The sequence below is a fragment of the Orcinus orca genome, chromosome 5 (genome assembly GCF_937001465.1).
Source record: "Orcinus orca chromosome 5, mOrcOrc1.1, whole genome shotgun sequence".
Classification (NCBI taxonomy): domain Eukaryota; kingdom Metazoa; phylum Chordata; class Mammalia; order Artiodactyla; family Delphinidae; genus Orcinus; species Orcinus orca.
In genome coordinates this window covers 117,190,506-117,215,821 of record NC_064563.1, presented here as the reverse complement: position 1 = coordinate 117,215,821, position 25,316 = coordinate 117,190,506, and the positions used below count along the sequence as shown (strand labels likewise).

At 34.4% G+C, this 25,316-nt stretch overlaps 1 protein-coding gene across 11 annotated transcripts in view; it reads right to left on the bottom strand.

The window, feature by feature from the left end:
• ROBO1 (roundabout guidance receptor 1) overlaps positions 1–25,316 on the bottom strand; it is a 1,104,762-nt gene that overhangs the window by 83,815 nt on the left and 995,631 nt on the right. For all 11 annotated transcript variants that reach the window (XM_049709943.1, XM_049709940.1, XM_049709942.1 and 8 more), the window contains one exon: positions 1,132–1,256. In XM_049709943.1, the coding sequence (XP_049565900.1) occupies positions 1,132–1,256 (125 nt within the window). The remainder of the gene's footprint in view (positions 1–1,131; positions 1,257–25,316) is intronic.

The window sequence follows — 25,316 nt, the reverse complement described above, 5'->3', positions numbered from 1 at the left end:
AGAAAAAAATGGTTCTGAAGAACCTAGGGGCAGGACAGGAATAAGGATGCAGACATGGAGAATGGACTTGAGGACACAGGGAGGGGGAAGCATAAGCTGGGATGAAGTGAGAGAGTGGCATGGACATATATACACTACCAAATGCAAAATAGATAGCTAGTGGGAAGCAGCTGCATAGCACAGGGAGATCAGCTCGGTGCTTTGTGTCCACCTTAGAGGGGTGGGATAGGGAGGGTGGGAGGGAGACACAAGAGGGAGGAGATATGGGGATATATGTATACATATAGCTGATTCACTTTGTCATACAGTAGAAACTAACACATCATTGTAAAGCAATTATACTCCAATAAAGACGTTTTAAAAAATCTAAAAAAAAAAAACTATTTTAAAGTTTCCTATTATTTTTAAAGTGAAAGTGTTTCAAAATTCCCTTTTTAATAAGCTGAAGCCTAAGAGTGAACTTAATTTTTAAGACCACAGATCTCTATATTCTAGCTTCAATATATATAGAAAATTCTGGTTTATAAAAATATATAGAGAGTAGGACTTGATAGCAAATGGTGACCACATATTACAGTTTTCAAAGAATTAGAATATACTGAACTATATCCAATATGACATCTATGTTAAAGAGACTTTCATATAGTTTGATGAATTTTTAATTGATAGATATATGATAGATAAAACATAAAGAAACAAAGAAGACACTTCAGATTCCTGGTGCTTTCAGAAAAATTGCACTGACTAATTATCATCTTTGTTTTAAATGTGTGTAAATCTCTTTTAACATATAATTACAAATCTGAATAATAAAAAGTTATAAGTAATTAAGTTGAGAAAAAAAGTAGTTTTTAAAACAATGTGGTTGAATTGGAAATAAAGGTAAATTTTATACAATAAAACAATTACTATTCTACATACCACTCTCTGTACCAAAACTAGGCAGGGAAAATTTGAGAATTAAAACAAGGTAGGAAATTTTGTCTTCTCTTTTATTGCTGAAATGTTTAGGTCACTCAGAGATTTCTCAGTTCTCTTAAAGCGACAGATATGTGACTAAATAATTTGTTGCTTTTTGTTATATATCTGGCACTCATCTTTACTGATTGAAATATTAGAACAAGGTCATACCTGACTCCCCTCTCTCCTCCAGAAGATAGCTGGTTGAGGATTTCCAGTTGCTTCACACTGGAAAGTTACAGTTCGTCCCAATGCAACAACCTGGTCACGGGGTTTCACAACAAAATGTGGAGGTTCTGAAGGAGATGAAACAAATTACCCTGAATCAAAAGCATGGAGTCATTGTCCTATTTGAGACAATTTGCTAATATCCCAAGTGCTGCTGTTATTTTATACCAGTTGTTATGTACTCTATAGATATACATAATGTACCAATTCTCATCCATAACCTAAATGAAGCTAAATTAAGTGCACATTCATAGAGTGGAATCGTGTAGCTCTGTAAAGAGGTTTTTTTTCTTTTTAATTACTTGACCTTCTAAGATTATCTACCTTATTAAAAAGAATTCTTGAACTACAATTTGACCATTTACATTCAACGTATGCCTGAAATTTGTATGAATAAATATCTTTTCTTACTTAGAGCTGCTTAAAGGTGCATGGATGTTAATCACAGACACAAGGACCTCCTGATGTAGGCAGGCCCTAAAATTAATTTAACTCAAAAGCTCCCGAAATGCTACCATGGAAATTATAACCATTTAAAATCTTCAGTCCAATTACTTGAATAGAAATGAATTTAAAGCAATACTGGAGTCTAATGCCTCTTTCATTTACATAGGCAAGGGCATGTTCAAACAGAATATATATGGAAATGAGGGCAAATTTGAAACATCTGCTCATCCTGACATTATAAATACTGCCAGTTTTGTCCAAACTGTTTGATTTATACAGACTTAAATGGCCACTTCATCCAGCAGTAAATAGAGTGTCAGAAAATTGTGTCAGTTACATTGAGAACAATGGCAGCTGAAAACATGAGGTGTGCTGATGGGGTCACTCGCTGGGAAAAAAAAATTTAAAAAGCTTGTTTTGGGGCTGTGCTTTATGATTGGAAAAACTGTGCACTGAACATAAGTCTTTCTACCTACTGTTTACACTTTTCAAATTCATTTGTTATCAGCTGTCTGAAACGCCTAATTATTCTCCTTTCTTGTCTCAGTTCAAACTGAAGTGAACGTTTCAAGCCAGACACTGAACAGTTTATACAGGATAATCCGCTTTTTAAGACTCTTCCATTATTTCTAACCTTTTCCTTAAAAGTACTTTTAGATACTTATGTCAGTCACTTAGGATAACTGCTTCAAGTGAATATGAATCAAAAAGTATGTTCAGATTATGTCCACAAGGGCTACTTCTCTGCTCATGAGAATATGACTTCTTTGTGAATGAAGATGAGTATTTGAAAGGGTACTCTTTTCTCTTGCTAAATATTTTCTGGTCAGTTGTATCTGAGACATATATACAAATATTTATGATATATAATATATACATTTATCAACTTTACACATTTGTATGTATACACATATATACATGTGTGTAAAGTGGAATGTAAAACCCCTTTAAAAAAGGTGATATGTAAAACAACTTGCATGGTCACAAAACTGAAGAAAGCAAGTAGATCTCCTAACTTCTAGATAAGTGTGCTTTCGTCTATACTCCCTTTTTATTTTTAATTGAGGTTTAGTAGAAATTATACCATTTGACAAGAAAATTACAGGAGACCTGAAAAATCAGGTCAAATGCCCTCAAATGTCCTGTAACTTATAGGGAAGAAAATACAAAGTTAGGAGAATAAGTTTAGGTTCAATTTTGCTAATGCTGACGTTCTAGCTTATAATTTTTTTAAACTCTGATTGTAATTGACTGGTTTACTCATGAATTTGGCAAACACTGTCATTATCCAGGTATAATAACAGGTGTGTGCATCATTGCCTGAGGATTTTCCTCCACACACATCCATACAGGAGCGTTTGATTCCTTAGTTAAGGGTTGGAATAACTGACATAGAAATCAGACCAAGGAATTGAAAGGACTGACTGGATAATAAACCAAATCCAGAAGAGAGTTTGGTTTGTTTCAATGAAAGAAAACCAAGTGATTAATTAAATGAATGGGAAAATATGACTTTCCAATATATGCAGGGAATTTGAGTAGGAAAATGTAAATGTTCAAATCACTTAGACAAGTAAAAACTTCGGGTGGTCTCTTTGCTAAATCTCAGAACCATGTCTAATAACATGTGCCAGAATCCACGTTTCTTTTATAAAACGCCAGCTCTCCTCAAACCTCAAAGACTTATGTGGGAACAAGGGATACAAACCCTTATACAAACTACATTTATCCTGCAGCAATCCTTCCACACAGGATATTTGCCTGGAAATGAATTTACTATATCTTATAGGCATATCCTCCAGCCAACATCAACAATGACATCAGCCACGAGGCATGTCTTAGAAAAAACCCTTTCCTACATGTATGTTAAATATTAGATATAGACATATCTCTAAGAAAAATTTTAAATGGATTAAATATGCCTTTTTCAATCTTCTATCATCACTTATCTATTTAGATTGAGAAGGCCAATCACCATATGCATCTGATGTTCATGATAAAATGTTGGACTATTTTTCAAGGGCTACAATATTTAAACTTGCCATAATTAAAAACACATAATCATGTTACTAATATGATATTCAGTGTTGAAAATACAGAAAATTAGATAAGCAAAGTTACCTATAATTCAGCCATGCGAATTGTACCATATTGTTTTAAAATATTCTCCTACAGTATCACTTGAATGACTGTTTAATGGTCTAAATACAAATTACCTTAATTATTTAACTAATCTATTGTCTTTAAATTTAGATTGTTGCTAATTCCCCCATTAAACACAATGGTGAGATTTACATCCCTCTCAATTTTATTCAAGTTTATTTCAACTGAAATTCTCTCTGATAGGACACTTTCCTCCCAAACCTCACTTTCCTCCCAAACCTCACGAATACTGAACATTAACATCCTTGCCAAACTTAGAACAGAATCTCCTCTTAATTGGCACTTTATATTAGTGAGGTTAAACATTTATATTCACATTACCTTGTCATTGATATCCTATTTGTTGTGGATATTGTGTTCTTGTGCTTAACTTTTTATTTTATTTTATTGAAGTATAGTTGATTTACAATTTTGTGTTAATTTCTACTATACAGTAAAGTTGTTCAGTTATACGTAGATATACATTCTTTTTCATATTCTTTTCCATTATGGTTTATCCTAGGTATTGAATATAGTTCCCTGTGCTATACAGTATTTCCCTTCTAAATAAAAAGGCGGGGTATGGGTTATGGGTTATAAGGGCTGGAATGTTAGAAAAGATTAAAAATCTTCTATCTCAATGGTGTACAAACTTTTTTTGTCTTCTTAAGCCATGAAACTTCTCCTCCAAACAAATTCTTCCTCAAAGATCTAATTCCTAAATAGATAACAGCTTGGGGACAGGGGAGGGGGTTCCATGAAGTGGCTTCTGAAGCCATTTCTGGGGGTCCCTCTACTCTAGGTAGTGGTTCAAATAAAATCAGCCTAATCCAAACACTGCCTTTTAAATTGTGCTTAATTTTTTGATTTCTAAGAACTAAGGATAAGCTAAAATTTTATCCACTTCTCAAAAATGTTGTAGATATATTTTTCCATTTATTAAAAGTCTTTCTAATCTAGTTAGTCATTTTTGTTGTTCTATCAGTAAAATTATATAAAATAGATTACATAATACATATGAAATTATATAAATATTCACTCTATTTTCATCCTGTATTTTGCTTTTATTAAATTTTAACCCATCTATATTTTTGCATATATAGAAAGCTATTTTTTTCTAATAGCTCATTATTGCATCACCATTATTGAACAATCCATCCTCTTATCTGTATTAGTATGAAATGACATCTTTATAATATGTGTATAGCTTTTTAACTTAAAACATAGAGAGATTCTTTTAGGGTCAAAATTATTCCCTGGAACACCATAAAAAATTCTCCAAAAATGGTGCTCCAGCATCCTTAAAGTATGTGAATGGACCTTCCCCAAAGTACTGATCATGAAAGTACTTAGAAACCTTTATTTATATGAGGACAAATTGTTCATCAAAGCAAACGTTGATAAATTTTAGACACATCATGTGGTTATTTCTTACATGAAATGAAATGATTCTGACACATAGAAATGAAAATGAGTGCAAACAGCCCTAAGTGCACGGTTATTCACCAGCAGGACTTCTAATGACTAATACTGAATAACAGTTACAAAAAGACAGACATGGATTCATAAACATATTTTGGATCCCCCAAACCCAAACTGTCCTCTGGGCAGCTATTTTTCTTCATTTGTTTATCTTGTGAGATATAAATTGAAATAGTACTTAATCAAGATAAAGTCCTATCACTTATTTTATCACTCATTTAAAAAGAGAAAAAATAAAAGGATACAGATCACACATCATTTAATAAGACATAAAGTTAGCAACCCCATTACCTTTACTCTTTGTCACAGTTACCCATACTTCCTGCAGACTTTATTCTGTGCAGTCTGTCTTTGTGGCCAATGACAAGTGAAACATGGAGGCTGATTGGTTGAAGGACATGGAAGGGTATGGATGGAAAGGGGAAGAGAAGTTCCAGTCACAGTGACACGATGATTAGAAGATGGCCAATAAAATGTCAACTTACCAGACCCAACTAAAACGAAACAAAAAAAGAAAACATGGAATAAATAAAAATAAACAGAAAATGAAACAGAAAAAGTAATAAGATTTGACTTAACAATGATCGCTCTTTTAAAATAAAATGAAGAACACATTAATATTTGGATACATGGCTCATACTGTCCATGAATGAATATTTGTTAGCATTTCCAGCATCATCATAAATCATTTAAGAAGAATAGAAATGAATCTTAAAATCTCTACTTTGATTAAATGGCAGAGCTACAATGAATGATAGCTATGAAATTATAAAACACTTTTCAATGACTTTACATTTTGCTACCAGGATTAGATAACTATATATGTAATGGGTTTAAAAGCACACTATAAATCTTAACTGCTAATGCTACATAGAATAGAAATCAAGCATCTTAATCAAAGATAAAGAAGTATTAAATCCTGTAACTCCACCATCAGATTAATTTTAAAAGGTTCATGCTGTCAATGATATTCTATTAAACCCATGTTTCTCATACTTGAATAAGCATAAGAATCACCCTAAGATCTGGTTAAAATACAGGTTATGATTGTATAGGTCAGAAGTGTGACCAGGGATTTTGCAGAACCCATATGCTGCTGGTACAGGACCATAGGTTGAGTAACACGGTTAAAAAAAGGTATTATATTTGAATTCTTGCATACTTTTAATTGAGAAAACACACAGGAAAAATATAAACACATTATAGAAACAGAGAAAACTTTATAACACTATCTAATAAAGTTATAATCACATTACCTGTTTTCAATGCTGAAACATTGGGTATTTTAACATAGAAAGCTCATGTATTATATATTTAAAAACTGGAAAGCAATTGTTTTGCTCTTTTAGAAACAAAGGTAATTACTGTCAAATGCAGAGCTTTTTCATAATAGCCCAGTAGACATCCACAATATATTCTACTCAAATAAATAATGTCCATGTCTTTCAGCAAGTCACAACTAATTAGACTTGATATACATTCCGGTACTTTAAATAAATGAACTATGCCAAGCACTGCTGCTGTGAAATGGTAGTTTTAAAATAGAGAGAGGAGTTCTCTTGCCTATTGTTACCACATATGCAAAATATAAAGGTAATTCAGAAGCACATTTTAACTCACACGTTCCCTTTAACGTGAGTGAAATAAATTGTCTACTTTTCACTCTAAGGTAAAAACTCTAAGCATAATTTTTCCATCACGCAGGCAAGAAAAGTTAAAAAAAGCATACTCTCATTTGCTCAGGCATAATTTTTATCATAGCATAACTATGTTATCCAGATTTGAAAACAAACAGAGGATGGGACTTGCTTACATTTCTCATCACCTTAAAGATGATGTCTTTTAAATGACAGGAAGAAATGTTCAGAAACTACAAGAGAGAGAACCTGACAACTGTAGCAACAGAACTTTGCTTTGAGAAAACAAAAAGTCATAAAATTATCTTTTGGGTAATCTGAAAATAAATTTGATCTCATTAGATTGATGCAGTTAAAATCAAGCCTTATTTGAAGTCAGGAGATCAAAGGAATGATTCCTAAATAGTTTCTAGTCATGTATTTTCAGTAATTTAAAATTTCTTAAACAGTTTCAAAAATATTTAACATGTTAGAAACCAAAAAAATCACTGGGAAGCAGCTCATTTAAAATTTTAAAAAGCGCTTTTCCCTTGCCTATAGGTTTTACCAGCAATTGAACCATAGCAGTTGAATCTTTTAATTAAAATCCAGCGTGTTTAAGCATGTTAGGCCGGGCTTCCCTGGTGGCACAGTGGTTGAGAGTCCGCCTGCCGATGCAGGGGACACGGGTTCGTGCCCCGGTCCGGGAAGATCCCACATGCTGCAGAGCGGCTAGGCCCGTGAGCCTATGGCCGCTGAGCCTGTGCATCCGGAGCCTGTGCTCCGCAGCGGGAGAGGCCACAACAGTGAGAGGCCCGGGTACCACACACACAAAAAAGAATGTTAGGCTAATGCAGTTGCATATCACATCAATGACAATTGATAACTGTAAGGTTTTTCATAGTCTATTAAGGACCCTAAAACTTATCTAAAACAACATCTAACACAGAAGCTCCTAAAACATCAGAGGTTTTTGAATGATCAGAGGTATCTTGAATGATCATTTAAGCTTTTAACAACCATGATTATCAGGAAGTGATTCTTCTTATCTAAATGAAAACCTGCCCATCACAATTTCATTTGTTTGAGTTTCAGTAAACAAATACATGCCATTTATACCCTCCAAATAAAATCCTTTTTCTCATTTGAAGAAAATTATCATCCCAAAATCTCTCTTCTGGAGAATAAATGATAGAAATTTCTTTAAGTTTTTCTCAGATTTCCCCTTTCTCTGTATTTCTCTCAGGGTCAGGTCAAATGATTTTTTTTTTTTTTTTTTCCATACAGAAAGCAGAGATCTTCTACACAACAGGCAGTGCCTATTATTGTCCGGTTAGGAAAGTCCAGAAAGAATTAGAAAAAACAAGAGTCATTTGGATCCTGTTCATTCATTATCCTCTAAAGCTCCTGGTTTACGGGCTGCTTCTCTCCCACCCTCCAGATAACTCGTCTCATCTTTTTTTTCTGCTTTAAAGGCTGGGAGCACCTCTATCCCAGCTCCCCTTTCTCCCTAAGAAAGACGAAAAGCCTGTCTGTCTCTATCTCTAATAAAACAATAAAACAATAAAATGTTAGCTCTGGAAGTGACCTTAGAACTTATCAGTCTAACCCTATCTTTTTGCATGAGAAAACGGAGAACCTAAATTGTTAAATAACTTTCTCAAGGTCACAGATGACTAACCAAAGGCTGTCTTCCAGGTCTCTCGACTAAATCCATGTCTGTACAAATTTCCCCACTAGTTAATCAGTTTGGGGAGAACTATATGCAATAGGACACAGAATCTATTTGATTTTACATTTAAACTGTCATAAACTGTTTAATCTAAAATCATTACTACCTACACATAAAAATAGTTTTAAAGAATTCCTCATGACATTAAAAATCTTTAAAGAATATTTGGCTAGAGTTTTAAAAAGACATGGGAAACTAACAAGTGAGAAGAAAACAGACTTAAAGGCTCTTACAAAGTTCACATTTTTGGGAAAAAAATGTAATGCAATCATTTCTTAAGGGTGAACCAATTTTAATCATTTCTTGTCTTGATCTCACTATAAATTGAATAAAATACTACTCTTTTGAAGCATGAGAATAAGATCTTAACAAAAAACACTTTTTAAGGTAAATGGGTCAAATAGGAAGGTAAAAAAAAACTTTAAAAAATATATATATATTTTTAAGAGGAAAAAACCTTACTAGTTTTTCTTTTTTTTTTTAACATTGCAACATTGTGCAGATTACAATCCATCTCCAGGGACAGCTTTAAATTTCCTTATATTGGAGGGAGTTTGGAAAGGCGTGAGGGATTAGAGAATTGCCACTAAATTGAGTTTGTATACAAAGCATACTGTTTTCACCTAGATTTTATTTTCTTGGGGTTGGGTGGGGGAGGAAGGGAAGTTAATCAAAGTCTAAATATATATATATATATAATACATATATAATACACATTAATTATATAATTTTATAAAACTCTGGTTCTCTTTTGAGTCTAAAAAAGAAAAAAAATAGCTTTCTTCCAAATATTTGGAGATATACAAACATACACTTGACTAACAGTTTTTAGAAAAAGAACTGTTCAAAAAGTTTGGGAGAATTTAGCCTCTTGCTCTCTCTCTGCCTCTCTCCGTCTCTCTCCGTCTCTCTCGTCTCTCTCACAAACACACACACACACATACACACACTTAGAATAAGAGATTTTCTTCCTCATTTGAATGTGCCATCGAAGGGCTCCAGATTATCTAATTAGTTTGAAATCTTATTCTAAGAATGTACATTGTTCAGACAATAATTTCTAGGTATAAATGAGAAGAAGCTAAGAGAAAAAAGAAATGAAAATAAGGAAGTAAAGAAGGAAAGAAGGGAGGGAGGGAGGAAAGGAGAAAGAAAAACTCATTTCTTCTATCTCCTTGTCATATTCAGGAGACATGAGTCAGAAAGATGATACATGTTTGAAAAAATTATACAGAAGCTGGAGGAAGAGGCTTTTTTTTTGGTCTGAGAAAATAAGTTAGCTGGACAGATACTTAAGAAGTCTTCACATTATGTCTAATAAATACAGGGACCAGCCAATCTTAATAACTACTTAGGCCAGAAGAGAAGTAGATAATGGGCCTAAATAATAGCACGAACGACTTAGGAAAAGTATAGAAAAGAAGCAGTTAACAGTAAAGGTCACTGAACCATGAATTGGTTGCCAACTGTGATGTCTCTAGAGGTCTTTAAAAATGGGATTTATTTCCATCTGGCCACAACAGTTTAGCTATATAACGCTGTCTGGTAAAGAAATAGAGTAGCTGACTCTTAAAGTGCTTTCTACGCTATGATTTTAAGACTCTGGAAGTTCAGAGGTAAAGCAAGACAACAGATATACCCCTCTGCTTCCAATATTTTTCCTTCAGATTATATATACCCAAATGTATACTCTAGTAGAAAATGTCCTGGAAAATATTCTTTTCAGTCAATATTACCTAAAGTTGATGAAGTACTTTGTACACATAGCTCATATGATAAATCCAGGAGATAGCAGAAAATTCCAAGAAAGTAAAATATTTGCATGATTAGCACAACATTAAAATTACAATTTTGGTATTTCCACATTGAAATCTCAATTTTTGAAGCATAGTGGCAAAAATATTGGAGTTTATCCTTACACATTAAAGTCCTGAGATTCTTCACTATTAGCAATGGGCTATACAATTATTTGTACTGTAATGACAGAAGATTTCACAGTATTTGGGTCTAAAATAATTTAAGTATTCTAAACTCTTAGAATGGCCCTATAGAATATTTCATAGTTAAGCAAATTTACAAACAGTAGGACCAATCCTACTAGCAAATATCAGAGAACAGCAGCTTCCTTAAATGGGCTACAGATGAAATCACCCTGACTATGGAATTCTTCTGCTAATTCATAGATATTCATTTTCATTATTAGTAGCTAAATTGCAGTGAATCCCTAAATTGATGTGATGTTTTTCATTCTCATACACAGTGCTTTTTGAACAGCAGGGCTCAATTAACAAATCTGACAGACTAGAATTGTAAATACCACATTCCAGAAGAATATGAATGGAGCAAAGTAATGAGTTACAAGATTTTTTTGAGAAGAAACACATTTTTATTAAAACAGAGGAACACTCAAATTTTTAAGGAGTGAAGTATCTACATTTGAACTGACAAATCCCAGTCACTGTTACACCAGAAAAATTATATGCATAGATACTCATGAATGATAATATCTCTAACAATTAAAAACCCTCAAGATATTTTAATACTAGGTATGATTTCTTTTTAGGGAAAAGATTGAGTTTAACATAAAAGCCTGTCATTACATCTCTCAACTTTTCAGACATAAAAATAGAGTGATTAAGAGGAACATTTTTAGAATATATTTAATGGATACATAAAATACCATGAACTTTTCCCCTCCACTCAAATATCTCACTTTATTCTTTAGATCAGTGGCTCTGGAGACAATTCTGATTGTCACAACTGAAGGGGGGGTGTTTCCGGCATCTACTAGGCAGAGGTCAGGGATGCTGATAAACATCCTACAACGCACAAGACAGCTTCCCACAGCAAAGCATGATCCAACCCAAAATGTCAATAGTGCCAGGACTGAGAAACCTTGCTATCTGCACAAAATACCTTGCACTACGCCCGACACATTACAGGTGCTCAGAAAAAGTTAATATTCTTCTTTTCCTTCTGCTTCTACAAATGTCCCCACAAGCAGTTATTAAATGGTGCAACTTAGTTATTTGCCTGCTAAAGAGTCTGAGATTGAAATGCAGCTACCCAGCAAACTATGATAATGTGTATGCCACCAGACATAGGATCTCAGGATCATAATTTTGGTGGTAATACTCCCTCAGTCAATTTAGAAAGCCAGAAATTTAGATCTTTCCTCTCCTTCTTCCGAGAGATACACAATTCATTACCAAATTCCTTAGCTTTTATTTCATAACTGTTTCTCCATTCCATCCACCTCTTTCTAGCTCTATTGCCACCACCCTGGACAAGTTATCCACCAGCATTCACCCAAACTAATGTCTTGCTTTTTTCCATTCCAATCTCACAATTCAGCCACAATGATTAAAAATAAACTAATCTGATTATAGTACATTTTTGCTTAAAACCCTTCAATATGGTCCCATTGCTCTTAAAATAGAAAGCAAAATCTCGAACATGGCCTCATTATGTAACTCTTTGGTGTCTTCTCATATCCCTTCCCCTCCTCCACCACTCTATCTTAGCCCCGTAGATTTTCTTCTCATCCTCAAGTACATGTTGCTCCATCTTACTTCCGGTTCTGTTTATGCTGTGCCCTGGGATCCTACTTTTAATTCCTACTCACCCTAGCCCTCAGCTCAAAAAAAAAATACCTCTTCAAAGAGCTTCCTCTAAATTTGATACTAAATTTTATCGGAATGCTATATGTTCTCACAGCAACCTCAACTTTTCTCCTTGAGCACTTACTGTAGTTTTAAATTATACATTTGTGATTATTCTATAAATGTCTGTCTCTTAAACTAGCCTATAAGCTCCATGTGGGCAAGTATTTAACCATTTTGTTTGCCAGCATTTCTATAGAACTTATCAAGTTGAGGACATTATTCACATTGTAAATATCTGTTGAAAGAGTGAACAAATGACAATAATGTCCCCATTGCCCAGCTGAAAGCACTTTCTTCCTCCCTGGCCTATCTGTACAAATTCACTTTTCATATACTGCTGATGCTGTAGACATTTATGTATATCTCTCTTTATCAATAGGCTGTAATAAGCTCCATGAAGGCAGGCTCCATGTCTCATTATCTGTGCATCCTTCACAGTGCTTAGCATATTGTTTTATATATAGAAGGTGCTCAAGAATTTGTTTAGTTGAAAATCTGGAACACTTACCTTCAAATGGCATAATTCATGGAGGGTCAGCGTTAAGGTACATGATGGCATAATGATAAAATTATTTAATAATGATAAAATTAAACAACTTTGGATCAAGATTCTCTGCAAAATCAATCAGATCTATCCTGCATAAATCACATAACCTTTCTACATCTCAGTTTAGTAAAGAGCCATCAATGTTAGCTAACTATGTGTCAGATCATACACTAGAAACCTTCTCAGCAACTCTGTAGAAAAGAGTTCAATATGCCAATTTTGCAAAGGGAGAAATGTGAAAATTAAGTAATTTTCTTAAGGTCACACATCAGGTAAGACATGGAAGATTGGAGCTCAGGTCTGTTCAGCTCTTTAAATCCTTGCTATTTTTACTACCTTGCATGACTTGTTTGTTTGAAAATTCTTAAAAAGTGTTAAATCTTATTCTAATGTAAATTTGGTTCTGAAATCTTTTGGCTCCATGACCTAAGCGAAATAACTTTCAATAAGAAATTATTTACAAAGTAAATCATCAACAAAATGAAAAGGCAACCTACTGAATGGGAGAAAATAATTGCAAATTATATTTCTGATAAGGGGTTAATATCCAAAATATATTAAAAACTCATTCAACTCAATAGCAAAATACCAAATAATCTGATTAGAAAAATGGGTAGAGACTCTGAATAGACATTTTTCCAAAGAAGATATATAGATGGCCAATAGGCACATGAAAAGATGCTCAACGTCACTAACCATGAGGGAAATGCAAATCAAAACCACAAAATCACCTCACACCTCTTAGAATGGATAATTATTAAAAAGACAAGAAATGAGAATGTTGGCAAGGATGTTGAGAAAAGCAAACCCTTGTGCACTGTTGGTGAGAATGTAAATGAGTGCAGCCACTGTGGAAAACAATATGGAGGTGCCTCAAAAAATTAAAAATAGAACTACCATATGATCTAGCAATTCCACTCTAGGGTATGCAACCAAAGAAAACAAAAACACTAATTCAAAAATATATACATTCCCCATGTTCACTGCAGCATTATTTACAATAGCCAAGATATAGAAAAAATCGAAATGCCCATCACTGGATGAATGGATAAAGAAATGTAAACTAACTAACTAAATGAATACACACACACACACACACACACACACACACACACACATGCCATGGAATATTATTCAGCCATAAAAAGAAGGAAATCCTGTCATTTGAGACAACATGGATGGACATGGAGGATATTATGCTAAGTGAAGTAAGTCAGACAGAGAAAGAAAAATACCAAATGATCTCACTTACATGTGGAATTTAAAACAAAAAATAAAAAAATAAGTCCATAGAGACAGAGAACAGGTTAGTGATTGCCTAAGGTGAGGGTGAGGAGTAGATGGAATGGATGAAGGGGGTCAAAGTTACATATTTCAAGTTATAAAATAAGTAAGTCATGAGGATCTAATGTACAGCATAGGGAATATAGTTAGTAATACTCTACTGCATTCTTGAAAGTGGCTAAGAGAGTAAATCTTAGAAGTTCTCATCACAAGAACAAATTTTCTAACTATGTATATGGTGATGGATATTAACTTGACTTACTGCACTGGTCACTTTGCAGTATATATAAATATAGAATCATTATACTGTACACCTGAAATGAATATAATGTTATATGTCAATTATACCTTAACAAAAAAGATATTGTTTAAATGCACAATATGTATTAATATATTAAATTAACATGGGTACATAATCTGCTTCACATATGGGCATGTTTCAAACATATAAAAAGGTTTTAGGGGAGGAAATGACTCATGCTATATTTTATTTTCTCATTAAAAAAAAAAACAACAATGTCCAAACAGCCAATTTCCATCTCTGAAAGATGATATGATGCAACCTTTTAGGACAACTACCGTAAATGTCAAATTCATGCAGTCAAGTATCAAATGTATATGTTCACAGTTTGCTATACATTATAAAGTCATCTCTGACCTCAGTTTTTTCATCAGTAAAACAGAGCCCCCATCCATGTCTAACATTCATAATCTCAACAATCCAGCACAGGAATTATGTAATTTACCATTATTTCCAAGAAGCCTAAATCAGGCCCAAATTACTGATCATCAATTACATTTAGTCATTTAGTACACTTGGGGGGAATAAAAAAATCTAAGGAAAAACACAAGAGCACACCTCATCTCTTTACTAAAGACCTAAAAAGAACACTGTTTGAAATGACTATTCTACCATACACAATGTTAACTTTTTAAAAGCACCTTTGTAAAATGGTCATTTCTATCAGTTTTAGTTGTGTAATGCTGTAAATTTTCTCCTAATAACACTGACCACACAAAATAAATGTCCTACAGCTAAAGCTAACCTTAACAACCATTTATGGATTTTCCTACTCTCATAATTCTGTTATAAAGCAATTACTCAGCTACATTTTGTCTTATACTTATTTTAGTATTTTCTACAGGTGTGTTTATATTGGCACGTTATTTATAAAGTCCTGAGAATAACAGTTTAAAAGCAAATTAAAGTGCTCGTCGTATTTTAATCAGTTTTGCAAACTTTGGGTATGATATTAAAAGGTAGTAACTTCCAATTTATACAGAATCTTTTAAAAAATGAAATAAAAAGCATATTATATTTTGAAATTATTGAAATAAGGCTCAAAGGACACCAGCTGCTGCTGGTATAACTATTCTAATGATGACCCTAATGTTTGGAATATACTGAAATGATTTGTGAATCTATAAGGATGAATACTGTTCAGTGTAATTTTCAATTCTGTGTATACCTATAAAATATTTAAAACGATAGCAAGCAAATAATAAAATTTGATACATATGGATGCATAAAAAGACCATTTTTCAATTATCTTGCATAGTTAATTCACCCAGGGTCCATCATAAGAAAAGGGTGCCCTTGATGTCAATTAGTCTAAAATTATTCTCTTTATGATTATTCTCTCTTAAACAATGACTTACCTCAATCACTTTATGTCCTAATAATTCTGGACAAAATAGGATACATCAATGTAAATTAACTTAGAATTAATTCTTTTACATTAAATTATATACAATATCACAAAATAATTCCAATTCTTAAAGTTATGTGAGATTGTCAGTAATGAATCTAATGTTTTAGAATGAGCTACCCATTAATGACTAGAGCAAAAATCTAATTTATTTCATTCAAGTTTCATTCTCAGGCTGAGTAATGCAGATTGTGTAGATTCACACAACTCAGTTACATATTTCCAGGATGATGTCATTAGTTCATAATGTAGGTTGCTAAAGACAGTTGCTAAGTTATACATCTATGTAACTGAGCAACGAGAGAACCTTATCCACTGTTATGTAGATGAATAAATTACAGTAAAGCTCAGAACATAATGGAAGACCCATGATGTGCTATTTACTAGTGTGGTATTGTGTCATTATTTGTCACAGAATCATCTTATGTATCAATTATTTCTTGTACCTGACTGCTCTACTTATTTCCTCAAATACTTGCTTGGCAAAAAACATTAAGAGAGTGTTTCAAGTTCTCTGTAGGAAGGCTAGGTGGAGAATCGCTTTTTCTTTTGATTAATTTTTAAGATTTTATCAGTTTGTTTGAAATAACTAAAAGCAACCCAAAACCTTCATGAGTAAGTGAAAGAAATCTAAGAGAATGTCACATCTTCAACAGTCATTAGGGTTAAAATGACTATTTCTGAAAGGCTATAAGAACACAAGAAGTTCTTTACTTTATCCTTTCTACAAAAAAAAAAAAAAAAAAGGAAAAGAATCATAGGCCATAATGCTGCTGGGTCTCAATCAAATCAAATAGCATAAAAAAAAACCCAGCAGGAGCAGAGCTCGGCATCCTATTTATGCCACTGGATCAGAACAGTTAGGAGAGGAAGCCATTCTCACAAATCATTCTCTTGTTAAATTCTGTAGTGGGGCTTCATTAAACCTCTTGAATGATAGCACTTGACTTTCAGCCTGTTCACAAAGAGCTCAGCTGGCAATACTGACTCTTTAAAAGTCTTCAATCACACATTGTCTTTTGGGTTTTCTTTCTATAATAACTAATCTTTTTTTTATTCTCATTAGCTCCTCAAATCTTCAGTTAAATTTTTAAAATCATTATTTTAACTATAAAACAAGCAACAACAAAAACAAAAACACAAAATCCACAACAAATCCTATAAGGGAGGCATTCTGAGTAAGACTCTTGAGTTCAACATTGAGTGTAGCAATACATACATATAGGAGATGGTAAATTTATATATGACACTGTGTGTGTGTGTGTGTGTGTGTGTGTGTGTGTGTGTGTGTGTGTGTATCCCAATCCCTGAAGCACTGTTTACTCTAGTATCACTGACTTTACTGGGCCTTTGTGGATTGCTGCCATGTGTGATGAAGAATCATTCTCCAAAGAACCAGTCTGCCATATCTTGTCAGAGTGTGGCAGACATGTTCACACACATATCAAGGTTCTTAAAGTCATCCAGTAAAGCTTTGGACTCACAGTCCTTTTTTTTAAATCTGAAACACTTTATTTACCATTTCATAATAGTGAATTCACAGTTCTTAACTAAAATCTTGGATTATAGTAAACCTGACTTGAACCTGCAAAAGGGCCATCTGACACTATTAGTTTTGGCTTTGACTCAAATAACCATGTTATTGGTCAGAAACAATGTACTATTATACTGCCAGCTTTTCTGAAATCAGCAATTTAAGCACACTGTTCCAACAAATGATTTAAATGAAGTCTACATCAAAGAAAGGAAATTCAGAACTGAAGGGTCCAGTTTTTTCTCTCATTACTTCTTTTCTGTCTAGATATTATACCAGCTCTAAAAAGTCAGATGACTCTTACCCTCTATCAGATCTCATATGCTGATAGAAAGCTTTAGCCTGGTGAAGCCTGTTTATGGGAACTACAAATTTACAAAACAGGCTTTCTTTCCCCCAGAGTTTGTTTTTGAATGCAAGTTTATTAAAGTTTATCCCTCACTACTGGCAATAAAATCTACAGTAAGCTACATTGTTTAATTTTCACTTAAATTTTAATTTTACATTCTGAAATAATTATAGAGTGGTCCATAAAAAAAAAAAAAGCCATGCACATGACATGTTGCATTGTGTGAAATTAACATGTGGTTTGGTAAACTTCAAAGTTGCTATTTCACATCTTAGAAAATGTTCAAGGCACAAATGCACATTTCTTTTAATAGACTATGCCTTCTGATTCATTTTCAAGACTATTAAAGTTTTAAATTATATGGAAGTTATTACTGGGGACCATCTAACCACATTATTTTTATCTGTAGTTTCAACTGGTCCAATATATGGATTATGTTTATGGAAGGTGCAGTGAAGGGATTCAATATTATTCATTTTATCAGGAAGTTTAGCAGCATTGAACATATAAGGGGGGATAATAGTTATGTTTAAAGATCAAAGGGAATCATGTTAATTATGGATCTGTTTAATTAAAAAAAAACTATTTTGGTCTCAAATGCATATCAAATACACACAATTAATAAAGACAAAAAATTATTTTTACCTAATGTAGATTTTTTTGTGTTATACCTAACTTTTTTTCTGTTTCTTGAAGCAATTAGAATAAAAATTGACATTTTTTTAAACCACAATTACAGAAACCTTGATAGTCATTGTTTATTGAAAAGCATTTATTGTGTGTCTATATAAAGTATAATGGGAGATGCATACGTGACTCAGACTTTAATCTTTTTTTTTTTTTTTTTTTTTTGCGGTACGCGGGCCTCTCACTGCCGTGGCCTCCCCCGCCGCGGAGCACAGGCTCCGGACGCGCAGGCCCAGCGGCCACAGCTCACGGGTCCAGCCGCACCGCAGCACGTGAGATCTTCCCGGACCGGGGCACGAACCCGTGTCCCCTGCATCGGCAGGCGGACTCTCAACCACTGCGCCACCAGGGAAGCCCAGACTTTAATCTTTTTATACAGCAGCTAAGAGCACTAAAGCTACATAAAGTCCTGATATATACACATATAAAGACACATGACTGAAATAACTCCTTCTCTTCTTGTGCCTTCTTCATATCACCTTTATTGCTTCTCCTTTTGCTGAGCATTTAAATGCTTCACACAATGTGCTAAGCATTTCATATTTATTAGCTCATTTAATCTCCACAAAATCCTATGAGGGAGACATATTTACTCCCCTTTACAGAGGAGAAAACTGAGAATCAGAGATTTAACATCTTGTACATTCAGTTTGTACATCCATGTGTGTCTATCAGAAAAGACTGTTAGTTCTACCCTACAGAACATTTCCTAAAGTAGCAGCAAAAAAAAAATATTGAGGACTGATTTTTTTTTTTTTTTTTTTCGGTACGCCGGCCTCTCACTGTTGTGGCCTCTCACTGTTGTGGCCTCTCCTGCTGCAGAGCACAGGCTCCGGACGCGCAGGCTCAGCGGCCATGGCTCACGGGCCCAGCCGCTCTGCGGCATGTGGGATCTTCCCAGACCGGGGCACGAACCCGTGTCCCCTGCATCGGCAGGTGGACTCTCAACCACTGCGCCACCAGGGAAGCCCCTGAGGGCTGATTTTGACAGACCTCAATATCAAGGAATCACAGAAAATTATAATTGCAGAAAAGCAAAACAATTACCAAATTCTACATTAATCAGCAACTAAAAATTTCAAATCTCTATGGTCAAAGTAAATATTACTGAGACTCTAATGGGTTTTTAGTTGTTTTGAAAGAAGAGATGAGAAAAATAATCATAACAACCATCATTTTGCATAAGCATTTCATAATCCACAAACCACTTTTATGAGAATATACTTTGTTAATTATCTTTTTAAAACTTTTCTATCATCTTTGACGTTTATAGTCCACGTACATTCATTTTTTTCAACAGATGAGTATACTAAAACTCAGAGAAGTTAAGTGACTTGCCCAGGATACAACAGCTGGTATATATCAGGGCAGCCCTTGATTCGCTCAGACAGAAAATGTTACATGAGCACCAAGGATGCTCCTAAGACTGCAATAAGCAATGAGACTAAGAAGGTGAAGTACATAAAGTGTGCCTGTAAGGAACTCACAGTCAAATGGGGCAGATACTGAAATGCAATAAGGGTGGCAACAGCATGCGACGGGTCCATGAATGTGCATACCTAACCTGACACTGGGGTAAGGACTGCCTGCAAAGCTTCCTGCAAGATGCCTGCCTAAGCTGGATCCAAGGATAGGAGTAATTAGCAAGCAGAAGATGGGTCAGTGGGGGCAGAGCATTTTAGACCAAAGGACTAACATAAAGAAAAGCCCAGACGGAAGCTCCATGGTGGTATTTACATGAAAAAATATGTAAACAATATAGTGTTACTACCCTGAAGGGAGTAGCAAGAGGGGGCTAAGTAGCCAGGCAGAGCGGCATTTAAGTACTTTGAACCTTATCTGGAGAGATGGGAAGCATGACAATGTTTCATGAATGGAACTAATACAATTCGATTTGTATTTTAGGTCAATGTACCTGTTGTATGAAGGATGGATTCTATTGGACAAGATGGAGGCAAGGAAACTGGTTAGATGTTAAGTTTCACTGCACAAGAGATAATAAAGCAGTGATAAGAAGATAAGACAGGTGTTGAGAGTTGAGAAATATTCAAAAGGCAAAATACATAGGATTTTAAGGTGACTGACATTCGAGAAATGGAAGAGTAAAGCATGACCCCACCAGCACCCAAGCTGCTTACTAGTGTGTATTTGCAGGTTGCATTGCCATCAACTGAAATGAAGAATATGGAAGAATTCAGCTTCTTATGCCTCGTCTGCTCCTGTTTTCACTGCATCACTACTATTTCCTGTGAATTAATACTCACACACTGGGTTAGGAGAATCTTAAAAGCTTAGCCAAACCTCTGACTGTTGCTTCTTGTTTTACTGGAAATCATGACTATTGATCAATTCCTAGTTCATTCAGATAGTAACTAGGGGTCAATTATAAACTATAGTGCCCAAGATATTTCAGCATTTTTTTTTTCTTTTTCTTTTTTTTTTTCTTCTTATTTTCTTTGGCATGCAGTTCACCAGCAGCAAGGAGAGAAGCTCTAGGAAACATTCCATTAGTAGCAGTTAAGTCAGCCAAAGGACTGCACTGGTCTTTTTTTTCTGCCTTGTGTCTCTCCGGTCTCACATCAATCTCAGACTTCAAGTTTCAGCCTTCCAGAGGCTGTCAGTGGCTAACCAATCCTAACGGGGAAGTGCTCTGTTCCTTCACTGCAGAGTAGGCATAATACTTATGGGAAGCATCAGACAAAATAATAGTTCTTCAGAACAGAATAGAATGCACGTCTTTTTGATGATCCATTTGAACATTCCTATTGTATGCCAAGAATACATTAAGGAGATATCAACATCATTCATGATACCATATTTTAGAACTAAAAAAAACCCCCAAAAAACCAGGTGATGAAATTGAGAGAATGGAGTAATTTCACATCAAGGGAAGAAAAACGGATAAGCGCCTATGAGAAAAGAGCTGGGATTTCACAGAAATCCCAATTGTCTGGTAACAGAGCATCACCTGGTTTAGAGATGTTTGGCATCTGCCTTTTCTTTTAACACAGCTGTTGCTGAAAGGGCAGAAAAGCAACTGTTTTTTGAGCTTCAAAGAATAACTGGTCCCTGGGAGAGGCCTGTGGAGGAGTGCAGTGGGGTGTGAACTAAACGTCCAGTTTCCTGTGTCTGACTGGCTCAGCACTTAGGGCTAAAGGGAAATGGGAGGACTAAATGTCTTTTAGTGCCTATTGTAAGAAAGACAGACAAAAATGGGATTAGATTTTCTTAATGGTTCAAGTCAGCACAGATAAAATGAGATTGCTTGGGAAATGGCTGGTACATGGAAGTTTGTTTTCAGTTCGGTTTCCTGTGACAGACATAGCGATGGGAACACGATCACTCTGGTGATAGAGAGTCGCAAATTTACTTTGTCAATGAAATTGTGACAGTAATAAGAGCTGCTTTATCTGTGAAGTTGCAGAGGGAGTGGAAAGATTAATAATGCCATCGAGTTTGCCTTGTTTAAGCAGTGAGTATCACTGAACCAAAGAATTGTAAGAAATCTTAGAGGTGGAGGACAAACTTGGAAATGGGAGAAATTTGGAGTTTAAACTCTGTGTGGCTTTATCTTCCATCTTTCTTTCAGAAGAGCACACCTCATAAATGGAATTATTTAAAAAGCTACAGACATGATTGTCATCATAAATAATTACTAATTTTAAAGGTTTTGGTATTAATAGAATGATAAAGTTATTTTTCTGCCTTTATTTTTCTTTTAAGTGTTTTGAGGCTGCATCCACCATGCTTTTCTTTAAAGGCTACCTTCAACAAAGAAAAAAAAAAGTACCCACTGTTTAAATTACTATGAATTGGTTCAAAAATGAAAGCAAGCAGGAAAATTTATGTTGGCTATCATGTGATTACAAGAAGAACCTCAAGGCCCACCTGGCAAGCATCTAATAAAGACCTAATGGGTTTAGATTAAGATAGTAAAATAATGTAAAACAAACCTGCAACCATTCTCGGAGCACCAAGCAGAGGCATAAATTTTAGCAGTTTCAATAGCACACTGTTTAAAAAATCTGGCAGGGTGCCTCACTGCATCTATTTTGTTCAACTTAGACTTTACGTTTTATAGGTATGTCACAACCTATATAAAATGGTAATAAATACTACAGTATATATCTTTTTCCTTAAACGATGTGGCCATTATGCAATATGAAACACTAGTTCAGAAGATAATTCATTCCTACTGTGACAGCTAGCAATCCTAATACTTGTCGAATTGGGACATTAAAATGCAAATATCACAATGTAATCAATCAAAATTGAGATGAAATGTCTTTTAAAAGATGCCTGAATTTGTTTGTGTATTTTAGGTTTACAAAGAGAATTCTTGATGAGGTGCATAGATATTATTACAGTATGGAGGGAAAATGAGGCAGACAAACATCAGGCATAAATGTAACAACATTGATGGTTTACATTTATAGGTAATAAAGTTTTGATTATTCCAGAAAATGACAGAATATCAAGTTCAGGTTTACTGAATTTTCTGGTTAACTGGGAGTTAAACAGAAACACTTCTCTGTTGTGATCATTCCAAACAGCATTACTTCACCATTTTTTATTGGTCATGTAATGGAAATTAATTATTTTTCAATAGGTCAAATTACTGCAGAGTCTCTGAGTCTCTGCTGAACGTTTTTTCATAACGATAACACTCCATTGCACATAAAATGTAATCGGTTTTTGAATCATTTCTATTCCCAAGTGGTCGTAATTTTCATTAAATTATCTAGTTATTTTGCAAAACCTCAACATTAAATCTAGCACTAGTTTTGATGGCACTAACAAGATTTAACACATTTAGTTTAAAAGCCAATAAAGTTTTTTTTAATAAAAATGTAATGCTTTATATTTGAGAAGAGTTTTAATAACTTGTTACATAATAAATTATCATGATTATATTACTACTTCAGGTTTCTCATTTACAATAGCAAAGGAAGACCTACCTGTCTAGAATTATCTGAACATTACTACTTTTCTTATGAAATAACCAATAATTATTAAAATTAAGTGATAAAGCTATCACTAATAATAACGCTTATATGACTACAACACTCCTTATTTATAAAACATTCTGTAACAGACAATATGTTAAGCTTTATATATATATAATTTAATTTACTCCTTATAAAAATGCTGTGAGGTTGGTATTACTGTACCCATTTTACACATGGGCAACTGAGACTCATGTAATTTAAATAACCTTTTCTAGGCCACACAGTTGGTAAATGACAGAAATAGGATTCAACTACATTTTGTCTGACACCAATGTCTATACTCTTCGCTACACAATTCTCTGTAACACACTTCATCCAGCCCTGGTAATTCCCAAACTCTAGAGCAATTTTTTTTTTTTTTTTTTTTTTTTCGGTACGCGGGCCTCCCACTGTTGTGGCCTCTCCCATTGCGGAGCACAGGCTCCGGACGCGCAGGCTCAGCGGCCATGGCTCACGGGCCCAGCCGCTCCGCGGCATGTGGGATCCTCCCGGACCGGGGCGCGAACCCACGTCCCCTGCATCTGCAGGCGGTCTCTCAACCACTGCGCCACCAGGGAAGCCCTAGAGCAATTTTTTAAAGCCCTTTATTCTTTCTGTCAGCTCAACAGGTAACTCCACATTCCAGAGACTGATGAACTTGCTTGAAAACAAAAATAAAAACAAATTTCTGTGCTCTAACCCAGATCTACTAAATCAGGTTCTCCAGGGGCATGCTTGATAATCTGTATATTTAACAAGCTTCAGATAAGTTTAGATATACACGTTCAGATAAGATCAGATAACAAACTTCATCTAAGTTTAGGAAACTCTGTCCAGCCCCAGGTTTTACTCTGTTCCTTTCAAACACAGACCACCAGGCAGCCATCAGAGATGATAATCTCTTCAGATCTGATCCAATGTAACCTATTGCTAGCACTCAGGATCAAAGTCACCAGAAGATGCTTGAATTTCCCCTGTGATGTACTGTACTGTGATATCTCTACCACTCAAGCAGAAGGTTGGAGTTCAAATGCATAGTTCAAATTGTAACAAGTATTTATTACATAAAGTGCCTACTAGATGTCCAGTACCATACTAAGGACTGTGAAAAATACACAAGTATTAAAACCAAAGAAATCATGAGTTGAGAATGGAATACTTGAGGAAATACATACAGACAAAGTCTCTAAAACAGCAGAATCAGGATTTCAAAAAAATATATATATATCAAAAAAAAGGAAGTAATTCTCAAATGAGGGTTAATTTTTAAATGTTAGAACTAATCATATCTGTACTGGGAGTAAAAATCAAACGTTCACCCTTATTTAAGAAAGTTTTTTTTCCCCAAACTGCTAGTGGAACACAGGGTTCTGTTGTCCAACATCAATTCTCAAAATTAAATATTTACTGCATGAGGAGTGAGGAAAAGGAAGAATATTTTTTAGCCCATACTGACTCCAATAGTGCCTCAAAAATGAACCACAAATGAAATACAGAAATCAAAAACAACTATGCTACTGAATTTCTAATAATTGTTTCCTGCTATCAAATGTATTCATTTCTGATTAGTTTCCTTTGTAGTAACTAATATTTTTCTATATTCAATCTCAAAGGAAAAAAATACATAACTTCTCAAGTTTCCTTTGAAAAGTTTCCTTTGTTTTTTTTCTTAGTTAAGTTTTGCTGTTGGGAATCATGTTACTTTCTTTGACATACTGTGTATATTATTCTAGCATGTTAAAGGTATTTTCACAGTGATGTTAATATGCATATTTTATTTTAATAGTTGAATAAAATAATAACTTCTCAACAATACACAGATCTTTCATAAGTTTATAGAAAACCCAATGCAGTTGAAATAAGAACTTCTAAATTCCTTAAGTAGTTTCTGGATTTGATCATTTGTACCCAGTTTTCACTGAAATCCAGGCTTAGGAGCAAGAATT